This window comes from Oryctolagus cuniculus, chromosome 9, assembly GCF_051225735.1.
Source record: "Oryctolagus cuniculus isolate XC-2025 breed Fujian yellow rabbit chromosome 9, ASM5122573v1, whole genome shotgun sequence".
NCBI lineage: Eukaryota > Metazoa > Chordata > Mammalia > Lagomorpha > Leporidae > Oryctolagus > Oryctolagus cuniculus.
Window position 1 is genome coordinate 45,559,339 of NC_142875.1, and position 19,016 is coordinate 45,578,354.

Here is a 19,016-nt window from a genome sequence, read left to right on the forward strand (position 1 = left end):
GGGCACGTCATTTCAATGTACTAGTCTTTGTTCTCCTTGTCTTTAAAATGGATGTAATCATACCTGATTCATAAGGTTGACCTGAGATTATGCAAACACATATATGTACATGTGAGCTGGTGTTCAAAATTGCCTGTTTTTCCATTCTTTTTGTTCAAGGATATCAATTTGCAACTGACCAACTAATTTAGTGACTTTTAAAAATCAGAATTTTTATTGTATCTTTTTCATAAAGTAAATTGGTGCTTGTTAATTTGCTCTTGATTTTAACCACTTTTTTTTGGTTATTTAGGAATTCTGAAATTATTTGCTACAGTATCAGTATATAGCAGATAGCATGTTTTATTTGATCTTAGTCTCTTTCCTTTCACATTTATATGATTGTTTCATCTTTTATTTTGAGTATTTCACCTAAATGCTTTGCAGATCATGTTCTAAAATTATCCTGTTCCTTTTGGTATTTGTTATTAATTGTCTTCCCTGTCCTATTACCCGTAGGAGCTCCACCTATCCGAGGAGTGTCATAATATATAAGATAGTCTGTTTCATGGTCAATACTTAACACAGCTGGAGTCATTTGAAACTCGCTGGTTCTTCCTTCCAATTATTCCATAAACCAGAAAGTTTCCCTGTTGAAATGAAAGCATCCTTGGCATAAAGTAGGTAAAATGCTTTAGAGTATATGAGTGCTGATTGTAGGATTCATTAAATTTATGCCAGAAGGATAATAACTGTTTTTTAACATTTTTCTTGTGTTTGAATAATATATATGTCCTTATAAATAACTTTTAAATGTCTGAATATACAAGTGTATAATTTATGAGCATGTAAGTGACATGAAATACAAACCCAACCAATAAAAATACAATACAATATGATAGTACCTGAAAACTCTTTATTACTATCCAAGGCGCAAAATCATTTCGTTTTATTGGAGTAGCTAAAATCAAGATAAAGTTGCTGATTTGGAGCAGATTTTAGTGAGGCTTTGTTATTAATTTCCTTTTATCAATTAAATAAGTAGATAGATATGTTCAATTTTCAGTTGATGTCACTGTAATTTTGATGGTAGAAGTACATTTTCAACTTCGTTTTGACCTTCTCAGTGCAATTCATTTGTTTTTGGGTTAGCCTTTTGGTTTCATTCTAGTTTTATAAAAGACAATGCCTCAGTAAGAAGAAAGGACTTTAAAGCAAAAACACATCAAACGTACAACAAGAGCACTTATTCTTTGTGCTTGTGAAAAAAGTATATAATCAAACATAAAACATAGCAAAGTGATGTGATTTCCTTTTGGATTCTGCTTGTTCTACAATTTTACAGAGTTGGAATACTAAGAAGGTGTCAGATAGATACTATGGATATCATCTTGGATACCAGACCTCATGGATTTGTTGTAAGGTATATATTAGCATGGCATATAGTAGATATTCAAGAAATTCTGCTTAACTCTAGGAGCAATCATGGAGATAATCATAAAACACATTTTAAATTATTAAAAAAACAGACTTTCATAGTTTAGATTCATTATTTTATTTGAAATATTTTGCAATCATGGATTCAAGTACACATACATGTATACCTTATAGAGCTATATATCCTTATAACCTTTATAAACTAAGATGGCCACCATTTTATGCCATCCACATCAATAATATCTTCTGATGATTTTTACAATGGAGAGGTGACTATCCAGGAAAGTGTTCATCAACTACTCTTTTAATTATGACCAAATATGCACAACATGAAGAAAATTATATTTGTCACAGTATACCTCTCCCAATCTGCCCCTAGAATGAGCTGACTTGGTTTTCTTATTTGGCAAAAGAAGGATGGTTTCTGTTAGCTGAGCTCATACCTTATTTGGATATAAAGCTTATAATTACCCATATCATATTTTACTTAGTAGACAAAATACATTCTGAAATTATATCCTATTTTTAATTTTTATTCTTTTAAGATGACTTCATATATTATCTTGAATTTTCTGCTGCCAACAATGTCATATAGTACACTGATATTAGCAAAATTACTCTTTAATTTTTTTTGTTTCTTCTATTACTAGATATACATTTAATGAGTAACTGCTGTACTCTAGGAATAGTGTTACACAATAGGTCTTTAAAAAATCATGATATTGTCTTCTTTGCTTTAAAATATCCTAGCAGATTTTAATCATAGTACTTTCTCTTTCTTAGAATATTGTCATTCTTAAAAAATATGACTGTGCTCTCAGTTTTAAATTGATGCCATCATTTCCCTGAAGTATTTTTTTAAAAAGCCTCTTCCCCTGCAGTTACTCTCTCTGTCTGTCTCTCTCTCTCTTTCTCTCTCACTGCTGTTGGGGACTTTATCTTTCAATAGAGTAATAAAATTCCAAGATCTATTACTCTAATTATAAGGATGCCAGTTTTAAATTTATCCTTTGGTTAATTTAGAGAGAAATGTAGTTTTTCATCCTTAAGATCACACTCCTCCTACAGGCAAAGGTATTAACAAAATATGGTTAGAAGTAAAACTTTACCTTTTGTTAGCTGTATTATAATACCATATTCCTACACTAAAATTACTTTTAAAATATTGATAATATTGAGGAATAAACCAAATTAAAACAGACAATGGTTCTCGAAAAACAGCTTTACTTGTGAGGACTCCATTTTGAAAGGGCTGCTTTGAGTTGTAATATTCTAAGAAGGTTTCAGCTTCACTGTTTCAAGAGATGTACATTTAATGCAGAATGGAACATGGATGTTAAACTCTAACTGAAAAAAAGTTTGTAACTGGCTTGAGTTTCTAGACGGTTATGATTTTGGCAAGTCCATTCACTTATGAATATTTATTACAATATTGTAAGGAATCAATGCAATTATATAAACATTGAAAACAGACCTGTATGATATAGATTTTTTTCATAAATTGAGAAATATATCCTGAAAATTTGGTTTTGCTTCATAAAAGAAGAAAATGTCATAATTGGGCTTACATTTTAGGCAAGATAAATGATGTTATTTTTAACTGAATCATTTCTAAAACAATTTACATATGGATGAATGTTTGCATATGCAAGTAATTCCCACATTTTAATATCATATTTAAGCAAAAATCTGTTTTTTAAAAAACAATGCAAGTACGTAATGCCCACCTGCAATTCTTATGCAAACATCTTAAAAAATAAATCTTTGCTGCCGGAAAATTACTATTTTAATTGAAGTTAGACTTCTGTGATACACATCAGCTGGTGCTTAACTCTACAAGGAACTTTCCAACTGTTCTGTGCATGCTTAGGCAACTATCACCAAGTAATTAATTACATTAACTACCAAATTGAAACCTAAACTATGTACACCTCAAGAATAAAATGTGTAATAGCAGTTGTTAATTAAGTATATTGATTAAATTGAAGGTAATTCTTTGATTAATGTACTGATATGCCCAATCTTTATATATATATATATATATATATATATATTTCACTTTTCAATATATGGAAATGTGGTCAGTTTGGTAAACTGATATAGATCTAGCAACAGGATAGATTAAGCTTAGTAGGATAGATACATTTAATTCATGATGGGAAAATTCTTTTTAAAGTTTGATACAGACACCACATGCATCTTACCCTGTCTGCGTAAGATTAGAAATGTGACACTCTCACCATTTCACACAGTGACAGTTAAGTTGGTGTTTTACATAGTTTTTTAATTCCTTATTTTTTAAGTGACTCTGCATTGCACTACAAAAGAAAATAAAGCAGAAGTGTTAAGATAAATATTTGCTTTTTCCTATTTCCAAAGCTTGATATACATTATTATCTCGTTTGGGGCTATTATATTGCCTACTCAAAACCATTTATATTTTCCTAAAATTTCACTCAGCATTTGAGAATTCAGTCTTCTCATCTGAAAATTAGGTAACTTGGCTCAGGCATTATTTCATTTCTATTATTGAAAATTGAACTACAACTTTGGTTAATTACTTAGGGATACCACTTCTTGGCAGGCTTCTTTTTGCCACCCAGCATCCATCTGGCCTACTTCTTTCTATCTTCAGTTGATATATGTTCAAACAGTGCAAATCAATGTTAACATTGGCTCAAGATAAACAGTTACAAAATAAATCACATGGTTCAGTCTCTCCTGACAATGAACTCATTGCAATATTCCCATTGTTTCTGTGATCAATGTTATCACTCTCTTGCATTAGTGTTGGTAACAGAATTCCATTTATCTACTTTGAGGTCTCTGCTTGATTAATTTTCTTCTTTTGAACTAGAAAATTAACTATTTCCTCTTAAATCAAATTATAAAACATATAACATCTAATGCAGATCATTGGTGTTTATAGCTGATTGGATGACTGTTAATATAAGTTTGTAGCTGCCGTATTTTTATAAGTAATATTATTCTTATTTGAAGTTTTTTCTATCTTAAAGCATTAAAATGAATGTAGAAATTCAATTTTCATGGAGAATTGTACATAGTTTTGGCACAATGTGTAAACTGTAAATATCAAACAGTAGCAATTTCATGATATCAAGTATAGGAAAACTCAGACTAATTAAATCAAATAATGATCATTAATTTTATAGGTATCCTGTTCACTTAAAGACAAAATAGAGTTAAATTGAAGAAATACTATGAATAATCAGAATTACAGGTCTATTGATGAAGGAAAATCAAGCTTGAGATTAGTAGGACTGAACTGCAAATTAGTTGAAATAGCTCCCAAATTATATCATATAAACATGAAACAGCATTTCACATTTGGTTACATGGACATAAATTAAAACAGTGATTTTCCATTGGAAAGCCCCCCATGTTCTCTTTCAAATGCTGCAGAAACAGTACTACAGGGTGGCTCTAGAACCTGGACAACAGCCCAGGAATACGTCCTCCTGTCATATTTCGGTGACTTCAGCATTTCTCAATTTGCTTGCTTTTTTGCTACTTCATTGTGCTCTTTTGTCATTTGAAAACTCTAGGAGAACTGAATCCTTTTGGTGTTTTTGGTAGTGATATGGAAAAGAGACTTTTGTACCTTATAGATGGATGTGTTCAGGAGTTACTTTTAAAGTTTAAGCAGCTGCCATAGATGAATCATGTATAATTTCAGAAATGCCACATTTTTCCTATATGACACATTTTGAAAAATTTATTTGAAAGGCAGAGTTTCATAGAGAGAGGTCTTCCATCCCCTGGTCATTCCCCAAAAGGCTGCAATCACTGGAGCTGGGCAGATATGAAACCATCAGCTTCTTCCGGGTCTCCTATGTTGGTGCAAGGGCCCAAGCACTTGGATCCTCTTCTGCTTTCCCAGGCCACAGAAGACAGATCAAAAGTGAAGCAGCTGGGTCTCGAACCAGCACTCATATGGAATGTTGGCACTGCAGGCAGCGGCTTTACCCACTATGCCGCAGTGCTGGCCCCATGACACATTATAATAATATCAAGCAGCCTGTTCCTACACTTATATCCCAAAAGTGCAGCAACAAATAGTCCTTCATCACATTGTTTAAAACTTCCCATTTGAAAAGGTGTTAAAAACAGGTGTGAGAAAAATCATGTGTTCAGAAGGAATTATTCTTTGTATGTTTTTGTCCTCCAAGTATCCAGAGGAGATATCAAATATCTGGTAGTGGAATGTGGCCTCTTGAGCAATAGCCCAATTGCAGGACTCAAGTACTGGGGATTTATGTGGTTCTGTTCTCATAAGACATTGTGCTGACTTCCAGTGCAAAATGGTAAACTCCACTGTTTTCCATGGGAAGATGTGAATGTTCCCCTAACAGGGAGGCAATGTAGAGAGGTAGGAAAAGTTTCCAAAACTCAAATCCTCTAAAGTTTCCTTTAAAGTGCCATTTCAAGAATGTTAAGTTAGAAATCACATGAGTGTTTTCTCATCTCTAATGACCAGCTTCAACTTAAAATCAGAGATGTGGCTATGTCAGCGTTGCACACAGAGGTAGTGAACTTGGTGTTGGCTACAAATACAGATTTTTTTTTTTTTTTCGACAGAGTGGACAGTGAGAGAGAGAGACAGAGAGAAAGGTCTTCCTTTTGCCGTTGGTTCACCCTCCAATGGCCACCGTGGCAAGCGCGCTGCGGCCGGCGCACCACGCTGATCCGAAGGCAGGAGCCAGGTGCTTCTCCTGGTCTCCCATGCGGTGCAGAGCCCAAGCACTTGGGCCCTCCTCCACTGCCTTCCCGGGCCACAGCAGAGAGCTGGCCTGGAAGAGGGGCAACCGGGACAGAATCCGGCGCCCTGACCGGGACTAGAACCCGGTGTGCCAGCGCCGCTAGGCGGAGGATTAGCCTGTTGAGACGCGGCGCCGGCCCAAATACAGATTTTGTACTTCTGTCCATTTGCCTCTTTCTATGCATATTCCTCCAACCATGCACATCAAAAATATATGCTCTGGTAAAGTCTTCAATAGTGATAGCTCCTCCATGAATTTTTTTTGTTATATTTCAATATGACCAGCAACAAATATACTTAAAATTTTTTCAGGCAATTTTTTTATCATTTCTGGTGACGGGATTTAATTTATTTTTAGTGGTAAAGCAAATATGAAAGTCTTCTTTGTAGTGGCAAATGCTTTTATCAGTAACTATGTCAACCTAATTGTTTCTTAATCAAATACTTGTGTCTATTTTTTTGTCAAAATTACCTACTTAGTATGGAAATTTCTCTCATACACATACAAAATGACAAATATTATTGACACTGAATTACAAATATATTCTTGGAGAAGAGTCAAGTGGCTCCTTGGATATAATATACTTTCTAAACATTCACTCCATGAATATAGAGTTAAAATCTTGCGTTTCTTTAATGTTGCCTGTGACAGCAAATTATCAAGAATATACAAGTAATATAAAACAAAAAAATGGATTTGTGTCAAATACCCTAGGATTTTTGCACACAACACACATTGGCTATTTGGGGCAACAATTGACTGACTGAAATGTCAGCAGTCTCTGGAAAGGCCAAGATTTAAAGTCTGGAATGTTCATGGGGAATTGTGGAAGCGAGCCATTCTGGAGACAATGTGGCAAATCACAGCTATGTTTAATTACATCATTCCTGTATTATATATAAGTAAAGTGAGAAGGTATCATTGGAATATCATTTAGAGTTGGATTCTCATACAATATACGTGTATAGTTTGTTCTTCCAATATTTTGCCCGTGGAATTAAATTCAGTAGACATTTGGACAAAAATGACTTGAGATAGTCATTATCCCAAAAAGAATAATAAATTTGTTAATTACAGTACACAGTAATACATTGAAATTGAAACTATTATTTAGCGTGATAAGTTATTTCCTTTATAACTAAATATATGACCATGATTTTAACATATAATATTTACTGAGAGCTTACTATTTACTTGAAATTCTTCTCAGTAATTTACATGAATTTACTCATTAAATAGTTGGTGAGGAAAGTAGTGCTCGGATTGTCCCTCTGGTACCAGTGATGAGAAGTTAAAAGGTTTGCTTCACATCACAATTCTGCTAAGTGCTATAGCAGCTTTAAAATACTGCTGCCTTCAATCATTGAAGATTTGTTTAAAAAAATAAAATTGTGGTGAATAAGCATTTGCCAATTGTGCAAAAATAATTCTTAGTATGAGAAAAGTAAAGGACAGCTTAAGTCTAGCATGACTTTTTTAAAGTTTAGTATACAAAGTGTATATCCATGGCATCAGAATACAACTATACCGAAGGAACCATGCAGTCATGACAATTTTCTGTGAACATTCAGACAGTGCACAGCAAGAAACATCATTAGCATTTTTATCTTTTTTTACTGGAGCATTTGTATCTTGTAGGCAAAAAATTCTAGATTTTTTCACAAATAGTGGATTTTAGCAATGAATTTAGACCAATTTTCTCATTTTGAAATAGAACAGGGTTTCATGATAATTCTTATTTTAACTATGTTGCATATCAGGAAAGAGATCCAGAAGAGAGAGGAATATAAGCAGTTAAGGAAAGATCTCACTTCTCTACTAGACTAGAATGATGCTTTCCTTTTTTTCCCTCCCAATATTTATTCTAGCCCCTGTTCCTGAATGTTTCAGAAGCTTCAATCACCATCCACCTCTGCACAAACTTGCCAGCTAAGATCAGCATGCGCTTCCCCCCAGCCTATCTATAATGCACTGGGAGGATGCATCTTCATGTTTACTTAGAAACGTATATATAACAACTTACTTCAATATTGTTTATAGAATGTTATCCTATCTCTACAACTGAGTTCTCCAGTGTTGTCACTCATAACCACAAAAAGTATTCAGTTACATTAATCAATTCAATAACTTGATTACTGAGTAGTTAACACATCTTTGCTTAAAACTTTGTCAATATATGATAAATATTTCTCACGTGTTGAACTTATAAGATCCCTCCTCCCCTAAAAGTGAGAACTGGAAAACACCATTTCAGTTGTAGTGTTAAGGGTGTTGTGGATTATGAAAAATGGGTGCATTCTGATAAAATTTCTAGGTGAGAATGTTAGTTTTAATTTGAGGTGAATATGAATCTGAAAATGAGAAGCTGAGATTCATGAATGCACAGTTTTCCCTATTCATTAAGGCAGAGGAAATTGAGTCTTGGAATAACATGTTAACCTTTCTGCCCATTGTATGTAGTGCATATGGAACATGGAATCAGTTTTGTGAATGTTCTGATTTGGAACATAAATTCTATAGCATTCCTAGAGCACAGAGATCTGCCTGTTCAAAGAGTTCTGTGATATCAGACAAGCAGACTAATGATTCCAAACACCTGCAAGTATTGTTTGTATTTGATTATGAGATCTCAGTTTTTTCTCTTGATTTGAGAGTTATTTTGGTGCAGCTGCCCTTTCTTGATAACTAATAAGCTTTACTAGGCAAAAAGATTTCAATTATTCTAATTAAAGAGCAGCATTGAACATGTTGACTGAACATAGATTTTTCTGTTAGACAACAAGAATTTGATAAAGGCATATGTTTAAATCAACCATTGATGTGAGAAAGTTTAATTTACCTGTTAATTTTTCAATGAACTAGAATGATAGGGTATCCTTTGTTTAAATTATTAAAGTAAGGTATTGGAAAGACATAATTTCAGTATCTCACATTAATGAGTTTAAAGACATACAAGCAGGTTTATTTTGAAATCAGTGATATTCGCAAAGCTAGAAATCAATTTGTAGTGAGGACATGAGGAGGAGTTTTGTCTGTATCTTTGTCATGTTTATAGAAGTGTTTTTTTTTTTTAATGACACTCTTTTTGATGGAACTCCTGTTTAATTAGACCAAACATAAAATCAAACACTTTAATCTCACTTTAGCAGATTTTAATGAATGAGTGCCAGTTTCCGTTTCACAGTAGTTTTCTGATAGGCTTCCCAGTTGGGATTTGGAAATCTCTGCCATGCAGTTGTGAATACTGTGACCTAACATGATACGATGATTTAACTCCTAAATTTCTTAAAATGAGTTTGGGTCCCCTTTTATCTAGGGATTAAATGTATAAGGCTTTGTGAAAACTAAATTAATTTTGCTTTGACATTAGATGCTGGTGATAATTTGTAGTGACATTATGCCTATTGGTTATGATTGTGACGTTGGTAGACTCAATCCAAATGGACATTACAGGAGTCAGATTTAATAGACTTAACGCTGAAAATTTTTGCCCTGAGGAGAGCAAGCTTTCCAGTATGTACTTAGTTTTCTACCTCCACAATTATAGATGAATAGACATCAATTCTAGGCAGTTGAGGAATGACATGAGAGGATTAATGAAATTGGACAACATTACAAAAGTGGAGAGAAAATTCTGTAATGTTCTTTCTGCAATGATGCAGTGCACAAGGTTATATGGGCAGCAGCTCTCTGCGTTTGCACTTTCAGAATTTCAAGTGAATTCACAAAAATCAGTGGAAAACCACTGTGTAACTAAAGCCAGTATTAATTTTTAAGAAAAGATATAATTCATTTTTTACATATTAAGAATTAGTTCAAGTGAGTTACACAATTCTGAATGGAGTACATGGTTTTTTAATTACAACCACTTTTCCCTTTTTTTTTTTTTTTTTTTTTTTTGACAGGCAGAGTGGACAGTGATAGAGAGAGACAGAGAGAAAGGTCTTCCTTTGCCATTGGTTCACCCTCCAATGGCCGCCGCGGCCAGCGCGCTGCGGCCGGTGCACCAAGCTGATCCAAAGGCAGGAGCCAGGTGCTTCTCCTGGTCTCCCATGGGGTGCAGGGCCCAAGTACTTGGGCCATCCTCCACTGCACTCCCTGGCCACAGCAGAAAGCTGGCCTGGAAGAGGGGCAACAGGGATAGAATCCGGCACCCTGACCGGGACTAGAACCCAGTGTGCCGGCGCCGCAAGGCAGAGGATTAGCCTAGTGAGCCATGGCACCAGCCTGACACTTTTCTTTCTTAAGAAATATTTACAGAAGCATTATGCTTTGTCCATGACCACCGAAAGAAAATTAGTTTAGTGCAAAAATGAATATATACAACAAATCTAGTGTGTAATCACATGCATTTTGTGATATATCTCTGAAAATATTTTATATAACTTACTAAAATTTTACAAAAAATAAGTCTGCTTCAATATATTGAAGGCTTTCCTAGTTCCAGCTGTTTTTCCCTATTACAAAGTCTATCTAACCATGTTTAGAACCATGAAAATATTTTCTGCTTAGGCTGTTTATTATTTTCAAGTTATCTGAGAATTTTTAAACTTTTATTGCAGGTTTTTCCCCATTGTGATTCTTTAATAAAATTAGTTGTCCTGGACTTTAGTTTGGTAAGCTCTTCACAGAATTTTTTTTTTCAGAATTTTCTGATGGCAGTGCTAATCTTTAGGTTTTTGACAATGTGACTTTTTGATGTCTACTCACTAGAAGATGGAGTTTATTTTCCTTAATTGCATGCATTCAGTTTTTTAAGATTTATTTATTTATTTATTTATTTGAAAGGTAGAGTTAGGGGAGGAGAGAGAGACAGACATCTTCCATCTGCTGGTCCACTCCTCAAATAGCCACAATGGCCAGGGCTGTGTCAGGCCAAAGTCAGGAGCTTCTTTGGGGTCTCCCACATGGGTGCAGGGGCCCAGTGACCTGAACCATCTCTACTGCTTTCCTAGGTGCATTAGCAAGGAGCTGGATCAAAAGTGTAGCAGCAGGGACTTGATATGGCGCCCATGTGGGAGACAGGCACTGCAGGCTGCAGTTTACCCCACTGTAACACAATTGGCCCCACATTTTGTGTGTTTTTTTTTAACCACAAAATATATTTGAATATTGTAGAGATTAACAAAAATAAACCACAATAACATTTAGGTGATTTCTTTGGTTACCACTTTTATAGACTCAGTTCACCTAGACAGTGACATTCTAATAATCCAGAGTTTTTTTGTTTTGTTTTGTTTTGTTTTTAATTCGGTCTTTTTTTCATTACCTCTTAAAAGAAATTTGTAAGCCAAAAGTATCAGAACATGCCAAATTTAAGAAGCCCATTTATAAAAGAGAAATGAAAAATTTGTCATCGTGCTACATATGAGGTGATCATAAGTAAATCTTTGCATGTCCAGGATGGCATTAAAAGGAAAAACTATTGTCTATTAACCATAATCTTGAAGCTCAAGATGCAGCTAAAATAAAATGAATGTCTTCAAATTTCAAATAAATGTGTTACCCAGCCCAGCAATGTTTCAGCTTATAAAATCTTGTTGTATTTATTCAACTTCAAGATATCAAGACAGAAAGGATATTTTTAGTTCTTGTTATTTAGTTTCTGATATAACAGGAGGGTGGTAAAGAGACTGGTATGTCTTAATTTATTGTACATGAGTACATAATTTATAGTTAAGGAAACCAGTGTTTTGTTACTGTCAGGGTCTTGAAGCACAGTGTTGAGAAGACCTAGAAACTTGCTTAATTAACTCTTGTTCATTTCACAGGGCAAGAAGATACTCTTTGTCAAAAATGTTAATTAAATTATTCAAGTTTTTTATTGCCCTGGAAACATACAACATACTTGTACATTTGCATGCACATATACATTCACACACACACACCCTAATGCAAATATGGATAAAAAGAACATCCTCACTCATAATACATTTCTTCTTATAAACCAAATGTTAATAGCTCTGAAGGCATTTCTCTATGATTGCAAAGTAAGGTACCATGATAAAGAAGACAAAACTCACATTTTAAAGGAATTGGGCCCTCAATGAAGGTAGATAAATCTGTGTGTCTACTCCACCAAGCCTCCCTAATACCAGTACACTTCTTGTGTAGTGCTTTTTATTCCAACCAATAAAAGACAACTTGAGATTGACTGGGTGCTTGATATGTGGTGCTGTTCCAATAAAACAGTGGGTGATTGGTACTGTGGAGGTTGAGAAGAATTTAACCTGCTTTGCTTGTTTTTAGATGTGCTTTAGAGATGGCAATATACTCATATTCTAAAGATACAAAAATACAACTTCAATTTCATATACTAGATCCCCTCATATTGCTTTTGTGCCCAGAAGTAAAAAAATAACAATTACTAGTACAGTAATGTGCTCTCAGTCATTCTTTACTCATGTTCTGATAACACCTGGCAATTTTGGTAGACAGAGCCATATAACATATTTGTTCATTATTTAAATATAAATCTTTTTCATCATTATGCTTAATTAATGTAAGAGAATGGTTATTGAATGGTCCTTTTTTTTTCTTCACACCAAGATAAGCAGATTTATTTTTTAAAGAATCATAAAAAAATATTTTCAGTTAAAAATAACTTGATAATTTATATTTGCTTTTATTCTGGAAACTAGCCACAATTTTACAAATACCCCAAATAATTAACATGTGTAGCTATATGCTAAAAATTATTGTGGCTAAAAATCTCACCTATTATGCTATTATGTATGAATAACAAATGTAAAACACTTGATATCACACTTTGATATGATATTAGTCTATAGGTAGCATTTGCAATATAGTATATTCTGATTCGTTGTGAAATAAATTCTTGAGATTCTTAATAAGGCATTATAAGGTATTATTACTGAAGAATTATAGTATAAAGTTTCCCAATTGAAAACTGATAATTAAAGTTATTTGAAATAAGTATATTGCAGAGTAGTATAGAAGTTCAATGTAGCAATGCACTTCTATTTTGATTTCAAATTATGTTTTTATTATACAAGACCAATTTGGCTAAAGAATTAGGTAATATATTTTAGAAAACTTAAAATAACCAAAATAACATTGAAATGTGTTATGTAGATAATTTATTAATAAAATTATTACTGTTAATAATTGGTACAATTTTTCCTCCCTGTGATAGTGATTTAGATTGAATGGGGATTTAGTAGCATCTATATTTGCTGAAGAGTGTTGAAAACACACTTAAAACTTGTCCTCATTAAAATGGACTTCTGTATGCTATCATTTGAATTAAACAATGAATATATAAAGTATTTTAAAAGTTGTATATCGAAATGTATAACGTTCCATTTTTTGGCTATATTTTGTAAACATTCTTGGTGTAACCAATATGAATCTCACATGTGTCAAATCAAGTATTCTATTTATTTAAACAGATATATACCTAATGTATTTGGAAGCTTATTGCACTCATAATTGTATATATTGTGGCTTCAAAATTCTGTACTTATTCTTGCTTTTAAAAAGTAGTATGTGCATTTTTTCCAATTTATTTTTAATTATATTAAGGATTACTTCCTTTACTAAATGTACCTTAAAATTCACAATAAAGTTTCAGAAATTGTTTTGTACAGTGTTGAGACTTTGTGTTGAATTTGTTTGTGCACATTTTTTTTGAGATTATGCTCTGGTCTTTTAATAAGGATTTCCTGAATTTAATTTTATTGGTGAAATAATGAGTTTTAAAACATGTGGTCTGGTAAATAACTACCCCCTGTTTAACCGGGAAGATGTGTCCCCAAGTGATGAATTATGCACATGTGTGGAATGTAGGCCAAGGGACGGCAAAAGGGCTCCTCCCAACTCAAATCCCCAGTTACTCATGATGTCGAATTTTCAATCTTGGTATGTCAAACATTTATTTAGTAACAAAATGTTCTAGACTGCAGAGAAGTAATTTCATGAAGGTAATATGGAGAAAACATATGCGCAGTTTTGTTAAGACTCTTTTATGCTCAGTTTACAAGTCATTTACAAGTAAAGATTTGGCATACATTAATATTTGACATGCTACAGAAAAAGACTCAAATATAGTAAATATAAATATACACATGTGATTTAAGTTGGCTCACTAGAAGGTAGACTCACTTATTTTGTCAAGGAAATTCGAATTTCTGGGTTGAGGAAAAACCCTGTGCCATCATGAATGACCACAATTTAAAGTGTGTGTGGATACAGCCACTGGGCTGTTACCACTGAGCAACACATGCACATCCACAGGGCTGTGCTCGGGTATATTTGAGTTTGCAAATAATTTTATATTTTGACTTCAGTGAGAAACAGAGAGAGTTGAATTAAAGTTGCATAGCAAATAAAATTCCCAATTGCAGATTGATTATATCCTTGTTGAAAACAAACACAAACATCATTGATGCCCTTAAAAAGTCCCAGCATCTTTCACATGAAAAGGGTTCCATTTTTGTTAGGATATTCATAGAAAGAACAGAGATGAAAACTTACTAATTATAAATGTGGAATATGTGCTCACAATTGTTGTTCTTTGGGTTATGTTTATTTTTAACTGGGAATATTTAGTCCATTCTATTTGCAAGTTTTAGTTTGTTTGCCCAATGTTGTTTTTTCCCCTAAAAAGGTTTTTAGTCAGGTCCAGTCAACAAACCTAGTTGAATGAAAATATTGTCAGCTTGTTCTGAGGTTCTGATGCTGCACACAAAACAAAACATGTTTTCAGTTTCTGTCCATAGATAAGACTAATTTGCATATTGCAGTAGTCAAATACCAAGACTAACAAGAACTAGACAAGTGGCATACTGGAAGCTTAGTTAAATGTTAAAATGCTGAGGATAACAAGATCATTTTCTGTAGGAAAGAAGTAATTTCAAATCCGTACTTTCTTTTATTAGTTCTTTCAATTTATCTATTTGAATGATATCCAATAGTTCTACAGATTTCTTTCCTAATGATATTATACCTTATAAAGATTGCCCATTTTTTCAGAAAAAGCATGTAATTTGTCAATACACATTAACACAATAAATTATACAAATAAATTTTCTTTTCACTTGAAATATGTATTATGGTATTACTAACTTCATGTTAGAAAAATCAAGTGAGTTTTAATTGTGAAGAATTAAGGAGGGATGAATATATACTTAATTAACCATACATTTTGATAGAGAATATCATCTAATTTAACCCTTACTATTATTTGATTACTGGAAATAAAAAGCTCATTATTAGGTATATAATGAGATTACTTCAAAAATTAATGAAAAATGCATATTATGAAAAAAATTTCCATGGGTTTAAAAATTTTGTGCACCAAGTAACATTGTTTAATTGCAGTTTTTGACAAATGTTTTAAAGTACCCTCATATGAATATGGTTATTTATTCATCAATTTTATTATCAGATGTAAATACATTATAAATGTACATAGGAATGGAATATATTTATAATACCTAGGTTTAGATTGAATTATTCTCTATTATAAAAAGCTGGAAATTGTTTTATTCATTAAATGCTATCATTTATTGTACAAATTTTAATACATACAAGAGTATTTTAAACAGTGGAAAATGGGATTAAAAATAAGGGTTTTTTTGCAAAAAAAAATTGTTGACCCATGAATATAAAGAGGTGTTCAAAACGTTTATGAAAAACTCATTTTGTAAACAACTGTACATGGGTTTCAAAACTATTTTATCAAAATGAAGTCATCTTTTAATTACATTTTCTAGTTTTTTGAAATAACATTGTTTATTAATGCAATAATTACTTTGAATATTAGTCAAATAATTGCTCTCTGCTTTAATACTTTTGCATATAAATCATTTTCAGAATTGTCATCATTAATTTTTTATTAACCTGGTGTCAAAAGCCAAGGTTATCATTTTGTGTTAATTACTTATGCTATTTAAATACATTTCCAACAGAAGAGAATGACCACCAATTTTTTTGAAAATTTGCAAATATTTATTCATGTGAACATATAAAAATTTAAAATTCTAAAATTGCTTAAATGAGCAATTATTTTAATTTTTCTTTGGATCATATTTAAATATTTCCCAAAATAAGAGTGATTCTACATTTATTTAATATTTAATTGTCACATTTATTATATTGTTTATCTTTTGCCAAGTGGATCTTTATATTTAGTTCCATGTGTTCTACATGCTGCACTTAGAACCATCTGAATAGAAAATTTGTATCCTGTCATTTTTTAGGGAATGGGATAAAATCAGAAGTTATAATAACAAAATAGGGTTTAATGACATGCTGCAAATTCAAAGAAACCTGGAAGTGTTCCTGGTTTATAGAGGACAAGACACTCTTCATTACTGAGTTCTTTAAAATGCATACTAGTAGTTATCATTTAAGTTTTTTGTCAGATGAAATTTAAGGTAATCATATTATAGGAAAAGAAGCATGCAAGTGTTAAATTCAGTATTATATTTTTCCTCTTGACACTTGAAAGACAGAAGAAAATATTTCTATATAATGGGTGAAATAACATCTAATACTCATTTTCCTGTTCTATTTTGTATGAAATCTATTCATGAGATTTTAAGTAAGTGCATGACCCTAATCATTAATAAATGTCATAAGACATCTATTCTATCTCCATTTTCAGTGTAACTATATTTTAAATAAAATGCTAGTATATTTTTTAAAATATCAATAATAAATACTAGAAGACTTTTGTTCTGCCTTGATAACCATGTATTACTTTTTTGCACAGTTCATGGTTTGTGTAGATGTATAAGAGTTTAGAATTAATCTACTTATAAGTCATAGCTATTAATTGGCACATTTAAATGTATGTTTTAAATATGTATATAATATGCCTTTGACACTTATTTTGATCATTTTGGAAATATGCAATATTCTTAAGCATACAAATGTTTATAAACGTGAGTAAATGTTACTTTGTATGAAATCCAAAAGTTCTTAAATGTTTTTTGTTTTAAATTCCTTTATACTGAAAAACCTATACTTCTATTCTTTACAAAACTTCAAATACCTGCATGTATTTCTTTAAATTGCAAATCAGTCTTTCCACACACTTGTTATGGCCCATTTATAAAATTGTCCAGGAGCTTGTAAAAGTAATCAGGTATAATTTATTCAAATCCCAGTGCAATTCTTAATAAATATGCTTTGAAAGGTGCTTATAACATTTCCAATAAAAGAACAAAATATCTTTTCTTCAGAGCTAGTTATTTTTAAAATAAACTTTCTTTGGAACAAGTTTCTCCTACAATAATGGCTAAACCCTTGAAACACTTTTTTATGTTAAACAGTTGCTTTATGTTAAACAGACAAAAATGATGTAACACAGTTAAGACATACATTTTACCATAGGAATGAATATATTGATCACGATAATGAAATGCTGTTCATACACATAAAATTGATGATATTAACAGACATGCAAATCAGCAGCCAGATAGAGCCAGCCAAATGGAATAGGGTAGCTTTAAATTTAAACTCCTTTTGATGTATATAGTCCTATTTAGTAAATTTCACTTCTTTTCCATGTTCTGTCCATTGCCTTTCACTACTCTACAAGGCTGCACAGATAACCCCTATGGAGCGGCATGACAAAACTGTAATTTCCCGCTCACCTGCATGTTTACAACATAGACTTTTGCTTGATGTTTTCTTTACTCTAGAATGATACTAATAAAAACAATTTTTCTACCTAAAGCCATCTATGTTTATAAAATATTCCCCTTAAAACATTGTTTCCACCCCTCAAAACGTGTAAATTTGAATTCTATCCTTCTGTGGAGATGGAAGCTCTGGGATTGAGCCCTTGTGAAGGTCACATAGCTGTTACGAGTATATAGCTCAGATAGAACTTTTTTGTTAATATTTTATCACTCATACCAAAACTCAGGATTGGTTTGCAAAAAAGACAAAATATACATTTTAAAGAAAATAGAATGAAACATTTACATAGACCATACCTCAAAATGCAATTGCCTAGATTCATTTTTGAAAATAAGCACAGGCTGGCGCCGCGCCTCGATAGGCTAATTCTCCACCTTCGGCGCCGGCACATCAGGTTCTAGTCCCGGTCGGAGTGCCGGATTCTGTCCCGGTTGCCCCTCTTCCAGTCCAGCTCCCTGCTGTGGCCTGGGAGTGCAGTGGGGGATGGCCCAAGTCCTTGGGCCCTGCACCTGCATAGGAGACCAGGAGAAGCACCTGGCTCCTGGCTTCAGATCAGCATGGTGCGCTGGCCACAGAGGCCATTGGAGGGTGAACCAACGGCAAAGGAAGACCTTTCTCTCTGTCTCTCTCTCTTACTATCCACTCTGCCTGTCAAAAAAAAAAAAAATAAATAAATAAGCACAAAACTTTAAAAGTTAATTTATAATATTTTAATAGAATTTGCCACACATGAAGAAACATTTTTCCCTATGTTTTTCATGGTATTCATTTATCTCTAACTCATGATCAATAACGTTTAAAACTTGGTGAATTAATATTTTTAAAAAATTTGTGAATTTTCTGCCAAAAGAGAGAGATGAGAGATGCTTTTCTCTTGACTCAATAGTAAGGCCCCTGGATATTCTCAAAATGCATGAAAACAAACAATAGTTAAGATAATTTTAAATTAACCAGTGAGACAATATTGATGATATTTTCATATACATTTTTAAAAATGATTTCATTCTTTGAGTAAATATTAAGCAGGTAATATCAAGAGATGATGAGGAATGATCAATCTCAGAGAAGTAATTTATTGAAGGATCAGCATACAGATGAAAAGTCAAGTACAAAAATGTAATCGACACGAAAGGAGTTGCAAATATT

General features: G+C 32.7%; 1 protein-coding gene across 10 annotated transcripts in view; it reads left to right on the forward strand.

Moving 5' to 3' along the window:
- PCDH9 (protocadherin 9) overlaps nucleotides 1-19,016 on the forward strand; it is a 980,195-nt gene that overhangs the window by 15,321 nt on the left and 945,858 nt on the right. Inside the window, exon 3 of one of the 10 annotated variants that reach the window (XM_089303620.1) lies at nucleotides 8,066-13,804. The exons of the other annotated variants lie outside the window; for them this stretch is intronic. Within the exon in view, the coding sequence (XP_089159746.1) occupies nucleotides 8,066-8,164 (99 nt within the window). The 3' untranslated portion in view covers nucleotides 8,165-13,804. Of the gene's footprint in view, nucleotides 1-8,065; nucleotides 13,805-19,016 lie in introns of those variants that run through there. 10 annotated transcript variants of the gene reach the window in all.